Source organism: Palaemon carinicauda, chromosome 14 (assembly GCF_036898095.1).
Source record: "Palaemon carinicauda isolate YSFRI2023 chromosome 14, ASM3689809v2, whole genome shotgun sequence".
In the NCBI taxonomy this organism is placed as follows: domain Eukaryota; kingdom Metazoa; phylum Arthropoda; class Malacostraca; order Decapoda; family Palaemonidae; genus Palaemon; species Palaemon carinicauda.
This window is the reverse complement of record NC_090738.1, coordinates 116,189,219-116,200,808: the sequence shown is the minus strand read 5'-3', so window position 1 is coordinate 116,200,808 and position 11,590 is coordinate 116,189,219. Positions and strand designations below refer to the sequence as shown.

General features: G+C 33.2%; 1 protein-coding gene across 1 annotated transcript in view; it reads right to left on the bottom strand.

Moving 5' to 3' along the window:
• Positions 1 to 541: 541 nt before the first annotated feature.
• Positions 542 to 11,590, bottom strand: part of LOC137653631 (uncharacterized) — a 129,022-nt gene continuing 117,973 nt past the window's right edge. The window contains exons 3-5 of the mRNA XM_068387206.1: positions 6,747 to 6,832; positions 5,942 to 6,066; positions 542 to 2,110 (exon numbers count right to left, since the gene is read on the bottom strand). Of these exons, the coding sequence (XP_068243307.1) occupies positions 1,961 to 2,110; positions 5,942 to 6,066; positions 6,747 to 6,832 (361 nt within the window). The 3' untranslated portion in view covers positions 542 to 1,960. The remainder of the gene's footprint in view (positions 2,111 to 5,941; positions 6,067 to 6,746; positions 6,833 to 11,590) is intronic.

The window sequence follows — 11,590 nt, the reverse complement described above, 5'->3', positions numbered from 1 at the left end:
TGTATATGCCTCCGAGGAGACAAGATTCAGTCAACTGACGTGGGCCTATCCTGTGTAAATTTTCTTTTTTACAACTTGTAGACTTCCTTGTTTCATTTTCTTTGGTTTCAATAGATAACTATTTTGGTGTATCAAATTTTTGTCTTGGGTACTTAAACATTCCTGAAAACAAATACTGTGAGGAGTTGGAGACTGGACATATATAAAACATTATCAGTATACAATAGGCTTCTTTTCACTCTTCATAATGCTGTTAAATTGTCTGAAATAACAGGCAACACGTTTTTAAATTTGTGTAAAACATTAATGTATTGAAAGCTTATCAATGGCAAATATGTAATTTCACAAACAATGCTTCTTTTCTTTATATTAGTTTTTTCTTCTCCATAACATTCATGAGTTAATACCTCCCATGCTATTCTTGCAGTATTGAATCCTTTATCACTATCAAAATGAAATATCTAAGGTTATAAAAGAAACACATTTTAATAAATATTTACATTTTCATAAATATGCATATAAAATTATATACATTATCCATATAAAACTAATGCTAGCTAAATGCTAAAGTCTTCTTACAATTGGTACAGTTCTAAAGAAGGGAAGGATGAGACTTCTTCTAGGATAGTAGGAAATACAGTTGCGGATATGCAGAAAGCAGGGGAAATCTGTTGGTCTCAAGATCAGTTCCAAGTCGTCTTTGAAAACCCAACTTATAAATGCAAAGGAAATGTGTGGCCGAGATTTACTGCATGAAGTTTGGCAAAGGAAATATCAGTTCAAAAAATTTAGGAGATCGTCGACAACCTTTGTCGTTACAATGCCGTTTTCTGACATAGATATCCTACCCTCTCCACGATGGCTGTCATCTACACGTATGCGGAGTCGGTTCATGTGGCATCTAGTGGTAGGATATCTATGGTTTTCGGATAAAAATCTGTAAAAATTTCGGGCCACTACAATCATCAACAGCGACTGGTAAGTTTGGTTTTCTTTGTCGACAGAGCTAAGTCCTGCTTTGTACATAAATACAAATTACAGTAAGTATACAATTTGTACTTATTGAATGCCAGATCAGAATAACGCGTCCAGTACATGTCTGAGTAAGGTAAGGAGCAGAGAATTACCAAAAACAGTACTGTACACAGTACAGTAGATTACACAGTTATTACCTTCCTATAATAGTGACAATCATATTTTTACACGATTCTAAAATGAAGAATTGTAACCATTTTGATATGAAATTCTTATAAAGAAAAATACTGTATATTGTCTTCTTTTGCAAGTTATCAGAAATACCTGTACTGTACATTTCATTTCCTTCCCTCTTGAAAGAACTGGAGAACAATGATATGAGGAAACTGGCAGTTACAAATGCATAAAACTTTGGTGTTGGTAACTCTGTCTCCAGAGTTCAAGGAGTTTAAAATAGTGGTAAATGCTTTCCTGATGTACAGTATGAGTCAACAGTCGTTTATGAAAACCACATGATTCAGAATCAGAAATGTATATGATATTGAAACTTTGAAGTCGTGGGAAGTCTATTTTTTTTTCTAAAATTCACGGAATCATTGTTTTTTCAATGTACAAATAAACACTGAGGCAGTGAATGGCTCATTCCACAATACTAATTCATACGGGGGTGAGCCACGCGCTCCGGAGATATATATGTCTTCACGAGAAATCTTTGAGCATACACACGTGAAATACGCATGGAATTTCACATGGATACTTGATGTCTTTTTATTTTCGAGGTTGCGAGAGTTCTCTCCGTTTGTGTACGAAAGACTATTTCAACTTTAAAACTTTCTTTTTCTGTCAGATCATTGCACTGCTGGAAGTTTCTCAAGAAAATGCTATTGTCACACTGGAAAGGGCACAAACAAAATCACTGAATTTTCTAGAGTTCTAAACGCCTTATTTTTTTTCTCACTAGCGATAGGGGAAAATAAAATTCGAATTACACAAGTGTAGACAGTTCATGTGGAGGTGTGGTTCCTGATAGATCAAGTGTAGCATTTGGTAGAGGCGAAGCATTGAGCTCACGGAGGCGCGCCTCATGGCTGACAGCTTGCTGTATGTTTTGCTGGGCCACTGCTTTGGTCTTCTCCTGGAAAGGGAGGGGATAGGATATTTAGAATAATAAAAAGATGACATTTAGAGTATTCAAATAATAATCGTTGATAGTCTATTCCTATGTTATTATTATTACTAGAAAAGCTACAACCCAAGTTGGAAAAGCAGGATGTTATAAGCCCAAGGGCTACAACAGGGAAAAGTGGCCTAGTGAGGGAAGGAAATAAGAAAATAAATAAAATATATGAGAAGTAATGAACAATTGAAATAGAATATATTAAGAACAGTAACAACATTAAAACATATCTTTCATATATAAGCTATAAAAAGATACTCATATTGATATTTTGTTCCTGCAAGTCTCCAGCACTTAGGCTACAATCATCAGAGAACTCTAGCCGATAAACGAAATTGTTATATAAGCAATTAAATGTGAAATATTTGCATCCTGTTCGGTTGCTAGTCATTACATTAGGCTACATTCACGTTAAAAAAAAAAAAATTTTAAATAAATAATCTGACAGGCTTAAGATGAATACTAAGCAATTCTATAAATCTTTAAGTTTAAAGATTTTGAAATCTGGATCTTTTAATTTCATGGACTTCGTATTAATTACCTCTAAATACGCAGGACGCATATCATGAAAGGGTATACTTGATTATAAAAAATACTTATCAGCTGAAACTACAATAGCTAAAGCTTAACAAGACAACTTAAACTTAGCAGGAGAGATAAAGATTAAGCTGAGATAGTTACAGACAAACTGAACCAAACCTGAGGGATTTAAGGTTACACCATTTTCTGTCTTTTGCATAAATTTAAGCAGATTCATTACACGTCTCAGTTAAAACAAACTCCCTGGATTTACTGCAATGGGATAGGTCATGGGTCACTTATTTAAAAGGTCCAAAAATAAAAGAAAGCTGTCTTTAACTATTTACGAGCAAATGGTCCAGTTAATCAATAAGTTATTGAGATACATAGTAATGGGTATTAAAGATCCACATTTACATAGGTTGTACATTTAAAAAAATGCAGAAGCTTTCGCACTTTTTACAAAGTGCCTCTTCAGCTAAAGAGACACTTTTTAAAAAGTTAGAAAGCTTCTTCATTTTTTACATATGCAACGTATATAATTGTGGATTTTTAATACCCAAGATCAATAGACACGGCATGGTGTTTTATTCAAGTTATACATACTTTTTTGGGCTCAAGCCATGTCGTCCTGATGGAAGTTCCTAAGGTAGCTTCAAAAGGATATATTATATCCTTTTGAAGCTACCTTAGGAACTTCCATCAGGACGACATGGCGATCTCACCCAAAAATAGATTTTTCGCTTCGCTCAAAATCCGTTATTCAATGAACAATTCGTGTCATTCTAACAAGAAAAAAAATATATATTGAGCGTTTTTTTTTTATGTAAACCGGACCATTCCCCACTCACTATGAAGTAAGGTTGACTCACCATTTTGCACTTCATTAGCAAGAAGAAAAACAAACTTTGATTATAAATTACAGGTTAATCATGCAAAGCTTTTAAAACATTTAGCATTTTCTTCATTTGATTTTAGTGACATTAATTTTCGTCAAGATTAAAGGATAACAAATAAGAAAGAATATGTCTCTTTGGGTTCACACAAGTACTGCAGTAAAGGTAAAATATATAAGGAATTATTTGATGACTTTGTCCAAGAAATAGGTCATAAAATATTGAATAAATTGAAATGAAGGAAACCAAAGTTTCATAGAAAAATATTTTTAGTATAAAAATGGAGACCTGAAATGTGAATACTGTTACATATATATATATGAATATCCTTTAGCAATTCCCCCAACAGGTCACTCAAAGGAGATATAACACAGGTTACTGCCAGATGCATAAGTTGACTTGCGAATCGAGGATAAAATACCTCTACTATAAACTTCCATCCTCCTGTTCCTTTATGCCTGTGCAAGATTTTTTGCTCCATCATGCAACAGAACACGTTCACACATTCACCCACTTGAATGCACACACATACACACACACATACACACACAGATATATATATATATATATATATATATATATATATATATATATATATATATATATATATATATATATATATATCTGTGTGTGTGCGTGTGTGAGGAAAGAGAGAGAGAGAGAGAGAGAGAGAGAGAGAGAGAGAGAGAGAGAGAGAGAGAGAGAGAGAGAGAGAGAGGGATACACACAAAAAAATCCCAATGAAATTAGTAACCTATGAAATAGATATATTCGTCTGGGCAAATATCTAACAAAACAAAGTGAAATAAATTTTACATCTCTAATGAAACAAGAAATTACACGAAGTTATGTTATCCGTTAGGATTGTACAATGGCTAATAACATACGTCACATATTTATTATTCCAACTCATATTCAAGTCTCATGAGAATGGCTTGAACGAGCTAGACAATAGATGGCGCTGAATTACTTGCTTTTATTGCTCGTTCTTCCTTTGGTTCGGTAATGAACGTCAAGCACCGGAAGCAATAAATGTTTAATGTTCACTTACCAGAGGAAAATCATTAGTGGCTTGATTTGCAATGGCAATTGAAATAAATAGACACTAGAAGAACAGATATCGTAAAGTAAAGAGCTTTCATAAAGGAACAGCTGAGGAAAATTATCGTTTATGAAAGTCTCTCTCTCTCTCTCTCTCTCTCTCTCTCTCTCTCTCTCTCTCTCTCTCTCTCTCTCTCTCTCTCTCTTAATTGTCAGAATAACTTCAGAGACCAATTCTCATTTTGAGAAGGAACAGTAGATGAATCTTTTTTTTATTTGCCTCTTATAATAACTTTATATTAAAATATATAATTGCTGATAATGTTATAAAGCATTTTACAACTCTAGAGTATTAATTGTTATTACTTCATGCACCAATGGAAATATTTACAACTCGCCATAAAACGTTTTCATCAGTCACGCTTATTCAGATATTAATATGCAAAGTATCGTGTTAAATCTGCCTCTATTATCAAAGAATATGTGTATATTGTAATGAGTGAAACAAGGGTAGCTAACATGAGTAACATTACCCAATATTGCCGATGGTATGATTTAAGTGTTTACAAGTCTCAAATACGGATATATTTATTGAATATGGATGATAATGTTATGAAATATCTATAAGGAAGCTGTTAATATGTAAACAAGATTGGATTAAAATATAAGAGCAAACATAATATTTTACATGGACATAACTTGTTGAATAGCCTACTGAAAATTGCATATTACCTGTTGATTGAAATGTTTACAGGTAAGTGAATTAATCATAGAAATATAAATATTATGCTAAGTGATTTTGACAGGTGAGAACACCGCACAGACAGTACAACGAATCTGAATTAAGAGAAGATGACCAGAGCAGAGTATCCAATATGGATACGATAGTCTAACAGAATGCGGTTGATAAAAGGCATTGGAGAGGGCGAATTAGGCAACCGACCCTTTAATGTAGGGATAACAGTGGGAAAGAAGAAGAATGGGATAACGGTAGGAAAGAAGAAGAAGAAGAAGAATGGGATAACGGTGGTTAAGAAGAATGGGATAACGGTAGGAAAGAAGAAGAATAAGAAGAATGGGATAACGGTGGGAAAGAAGAAGAAGAATGGGATAACGGTAGGAAAGAAGAAGAATAAGAAGAATGGGATAACGGTGGGAAAGAAGAAGAAGAATGGGATAACGGTAGGAAAGAAGAAGAATAAGAAGTATGGGATAACGGTGGGAAAGAAGAAGAATGGGATAACGGCAGGAAAGAAGAAGTAGAAGAAGAGTCTAACGAATCTCAAAGATGACGTCACTGGATGACCAAAGGGGCGTGTGTAAGAGACCTCACCTTTTGCCAAATGAAGACGTTATGTATCATGGCACACCCGCAGAAAATGATCCCAACTCCGATGAAGACCGACGTTAAAATAGCCGGCGTTGACTGGAAGTGGATGAATGTGTACAGGATAACCCCTGAAAAAGGCAAGTTTCAATTAGTGTCAAGAGATGGCGTTTGCTTCGGACAATGTTTAAACTAAGGTTATTGATATCAATATTATTCAAAAGTATTAACAATTATGTGAAACTATATGATTGTGAGCTTGCAAGGTTTATTTCCCCACTGTTAAAAATTTGCCGTAATAAAGCGATAAAAATCCTGGAATAAATGTTTCCAGGCATTTACTGTTTTAAAAATGGATATATTGACGTAAAGGAGTGATATTACGGTCACCAACTCGTAAAATATAATAACAAAGTAGGGTAAAAATTACGGTCGCCTGTATTTTACTGAAATACGGCTGAGAAAAGTATATTTTTTACGGAGAATTTCCGATTAAAATGGGTTTTTTTTTAACAGTGCTGGGAATAGAATTCATGTTTGAAAAATAAGATCATATATCAAATATCAATTATCAAATATCAATCATTAAATATATAGATCAGTGAGTAAATAACCAAATGAGTAAAATATTTAATATATACATAGACATAAATGTATACATGAACAAATGAATAAACACTTATTTTAACATTCAAAATAATTCTTTGTCGTTACAATGTCATAATTATGTAAGGCTAATTATACGGTCATTAAATCCATTCATAAGTCTTACCATTATTGTAATATAGACATTACGAGAACTTGAACTCACCGGTTAGGAATACAGGTACAGAAACGAAGAACCCGCCCACGGCACACACCCTCGAGAGTGAAGATTGCCTGAGGTATTTGCTCATCCTGTAAAAGGTAAAGGAATTAGTTGCCTCCTAAAAAAAAAAAAAAAAAAAAAAAAAAAAAAAAAAAAAAAAAAAAAAAAAAATTTTGTTTCTTAGAATAAGGGCGTTTTTACATCATTAATTACATTAATATAGTCACCTTTATAACTCGTAAATATAATATCTTTCTTCCTTAGATTAGGGTGGTCATTACATTCTTAATTACATTGTCTTATGGTGTCTATTATTTTGCTAATAACTACAATTGAGTTGTGTATGTTGTTTTTGTTTATTAGGGGTTAATCGATTTTCAGAAATTAACTCAAATCGACTGATATATATATATATATATATATATATATATATATATATATATATATATATATATATATATATATACATATATACACACACACACACACACATATATATATATATATATATATATATATATATATATATATATATATATATGTATGTATGTATTATAGCGATAATACATTTTATATTCACCATGTGTCAGCTTTCGTGATTTCTACACACACACACACACACACACACACACACACACACACACACACATATATATATATATATATATATATATATATATATATATATATATATATATATACTGTATATATACACACACGTGAGCACACACACAAAAAAAAATGCAGCCGTTTCTAGTCCACTGCAGGACAGAGGCCTCAGACATGTCAATTCATGTCTGGGATTTGGCCAGTTTTCATTACGCTGGCTAGTGAGGATTGTGCGGATTGGTGATAAGGGAAGATTTTTGTCTGATCTCTCACAGCAAACCAGCCTAGTATGGGTGGCCCTGAGTAGTACAGTTTTGTTGATCACTGCGATACACAAACTCTTTCACAACGTTAAGGTATCCCCACTGTGTGTGTATATATGTGTATGTGCGTGAAAACAAACCACTCAGAGAGCGTAAACCACAATGAGACAATAATATTGTAGATTCAAAACCTAATCAAAATTTACCACAAAATCTAACCAGGTCTTCCTTAGTCCATAGCCCACCATACCATAAAACTTTACTGCAATAGAATTATTATTAATATTATTATTATTATTATTATTATTATTACTTGCTAAGCTACAACCCTAGTTTGAAAAGTAGGATGCTATAAACCCAGGGGCCCAACACGGAAAATAGCCCAGTGAAGAAAGGAAACAAGGAAAAAATTAAATATTTTAAGAACAGTAACATCATTAAAATAAATGGTTCCTATATAAAATATAAAAACTTTAACAAAACAAGAGGAAGAGAAATTAGATAGAATAGTGAGCCCAGGTGTACCCTCAAGCAAGAGAACTCTAACACAACACAGTGGACATCTTATGAACAGATAAGAAAAACGTCGAGAGATAATGAAAACAGGAATAGGCTTCATCTTAGAGAATAACTGGTTTACTCCAATGACTAACTGTTGCGACATATTGAGTTTGTAATTCTGTTAATTAGTGGTTTCTGTTTTACAACAGTTTACTGAAACGGGTGGCTGAATATTCTTTTGCGATGGCATGCTTACAATCAACCAATCAATCAATCAATATATATATATATATATATATATATATATATATATGTGTGTGTGTGTGTGTGTCGCGTGTATATATATATATATATATATATATATATATATATATATATATATATATATATATATATATATATATACATATACATATATACTGTATATACAGTATATATAAATTTATACATATACATGTATATATACATATAAATATATGTGTGTGGTGTGTATATGTATATATATATATATATATATATATATATATATATATATATATATACATATATATATATATATATATATATATATATATATATATATATATTCTGTATATATATATATATATATATATATATATATATATATATACATATATATACATATATATATATATATATATATATATATATATATATATATATATATATATATATATATATATATATAGTGGTTAACTCACTACAATCTCGTTTATGTGCTGTGTTTAACCTGATTTTCTATACAGACCTGAAAATAGATAATAATGATCATAGAAACCATGTTTATAATAGTATTATTTATTGTTATCATTATCATCATACGTGTGCATAAAATCTTTTAGATTAATCCTATAGACCATAAACTTAAAGAGAAATAAAGCCGAATGTAAAATTATTATAAATAAACAAAGATACACAGATTCATCAATCTTTCAACTAAACTAAAGAAATCCATTACCACAAAGAAACAAAAGCTAATTGTGAATACTTGGAAGCGACGGTGTATGTTCCCTCACTCTTTACAAAAGAAATTATGCGAAGGTGTGAAATCACACAAAGCCATTATAACAACAATGGATTCCATTTTTGCGGCTTCGTTTAAATGGGGTGAGATGAGGATTACTTCGTTGAGGCCATGCTAGTGCCTTATTATATAATTTCAATATCTTACGATGATTTACATTTTCAGAGTATTAATAACTATCATTTGTTATTATCTTACTTCTTCATCTACCCACAACAGTCGACTACAAATGTGGGGGCTGTGGTGGCCTATTGGAAACATCCCTGCCTGGCATCTACCGGAAATGGGTTCGTGTCCAGCTCAAGGTCTATAGTTTCTTGTAGTGTCTGCAACCTCACCATCCTTGTAAGCTAAAGATGAGGGTTTTGAGGGAGCTTATAGGTCTAGCTACTGAGTCATCAGCAGCCGTTACCTGGCTCTCCCTGGTCCTAGCTTGGGTGGAGAGGGACTTAGGCCCTGATCATATAAATATATGGTCAGTGTCTAGGGCATTGTACTGCTAGCTAGAGCATTGCCACTGTCCCCTGCCTCTGTCATTCATGAGCGGCCTTTAAACCTTTAGGTTAACAAGGGCATATTAGATTTTCAAGCAATTTGCTCATACAAATCGGACATGAACACTGATGTACTCGCTTAGAAGAACTGAACACTGCCAGTACTCCATGAAGGGTATGATAAATGGCTTATCAAAGAGATTACAGCACTGTTGCAGCTTCTCCTACTTTATTAACTCACTTGTCCATTGTTCTGGAATCTATCTGCTCATACTTTGCAGAACACTTTGCTTATGTAGATCGAGAACTCTCTAATGGCCGCTTTTTTCTTTTTATCGCCATATCGTCGGTTTTGGTGTTCTACATTTTGTTCTCGTTCACCAACAATAATTTATGTACATGAATTATTTTGCAATCTTTTTTACTTATTTGTTATCCATTTATTCTTCTCGCTGTGTTTCCATTTTTGTTTATGGAACTTAAAATAGAGGAAAGTAATCAAAATTGAGTGTTTTCAGATTTGTTCCACCTAAATGATTAATCACTTTTAATATCAACAAAAATCATGACTATGATATCCAAAGCTCACCCCCTCTCTCTCTCTCTCTCTCTCTCTCTCTCTCTCTCTCTCTCTCTCTCTCTCTCATACAGATGAATGTATGTTTTTGATATGCACACACGTACGCACACATTATATCATTTTTGAAATACCAAACATAAAGATGAAAATAAAATCCTTATATATAAATCATTTGCAAAACAAACTGCTTCTCAGTCATTAGATAAGACAGAATCAAACGTGTTTCCTTATTTTCTCTTTTCCCGTTTTATTTTCCCGTCTTAATTTCCCTATTCCCGTCTTATTTTCCCTTTTCCCGTCTTATTTTCCCCTTTCCCGTCTTATTTTCCCTTTTCCCGTCTTATTTTCCCTTGTCCCGTCTTATTTTCCCTTTTCCCGTCTTATTTTCTCTTTTCCCGTCTTATTTTCCCTTTTCCCGTCTTATTTTCCCTTTTCCTTTCTTATTTTCCCTTTTCCCGTCTTATTTTCCCTTGTCCCGTCTTATTTTCCCTTTTCCCGTCTTATTTTCCCTTGTCCCGTCTTATTTTCCCTTTTCCCGTCTTATTTTCTCTTTTCCCGTCTTATTTTCTCTTTTCCCGTCTTATTTTCTCTTTTCCCGTCTTATTTTCCCTTTTCCCGTCTTATTTTCCCTTTTCCTTTCTTATTTTCCCTTTTCCCGTCTTATTTTCCCTTGTCCCGTCTTATTTTCCCTTTTCCCGTCTTATTTTCCCTTGTCCCGTCTTATTTTCCCTTTTCCCGTCTTATTTTCCCTTGTCCCGTCTTATTTTCCCTTTTCCCGTCTTATTTTCTCTTTTCCCGTCTTATTTTCTCTTTTCCCGTCTTATTTTCTCTTTTCCCGTCTTATTTTCCCTTTTCCCGTCTTATTTCCCCTTTTCCTTTCTTATTTTCCCTTTTCCCGTCTTATTTTCCCTTGTCCCGTCTTATTTTCCCTTTTCCCGTCTTATTTTCCCTTTTCCCGTCTTATTTTCCCTTGTCCCGTCTTATTTTCCCTTGTCCCGTCTTATTTTCCCTTTTCCCGTCTTATTTTCCCTTGTCCCATCTTATTTTCCCTTTTCCCGTCTTATTTTCTCTTTTCCCGTCTTATTTTCTCTTTTCCCGTCTTATTTTCTCTTTTCCCGTCTTATTTTCCCTTTTCCCGTCTTATTTTCCCTTTTCCTTTCTTATTTTCCCTTTTCCCGTCTTATTTTCCCTTGTCCCGTCTTATTTTCCCTTTTCCCGTCTTATTTTCCCTTGTCCCGTCTTATTTTCCCTTTTCCCGTCTTATTTTCTCTTTTCCCGTCTTATTTTCCCTTTTCCCGTCTTATTTTCCCTTTTCCTTTCTTATTTTCCCTTTTCCCGTCTTATTTTCCTTTTGA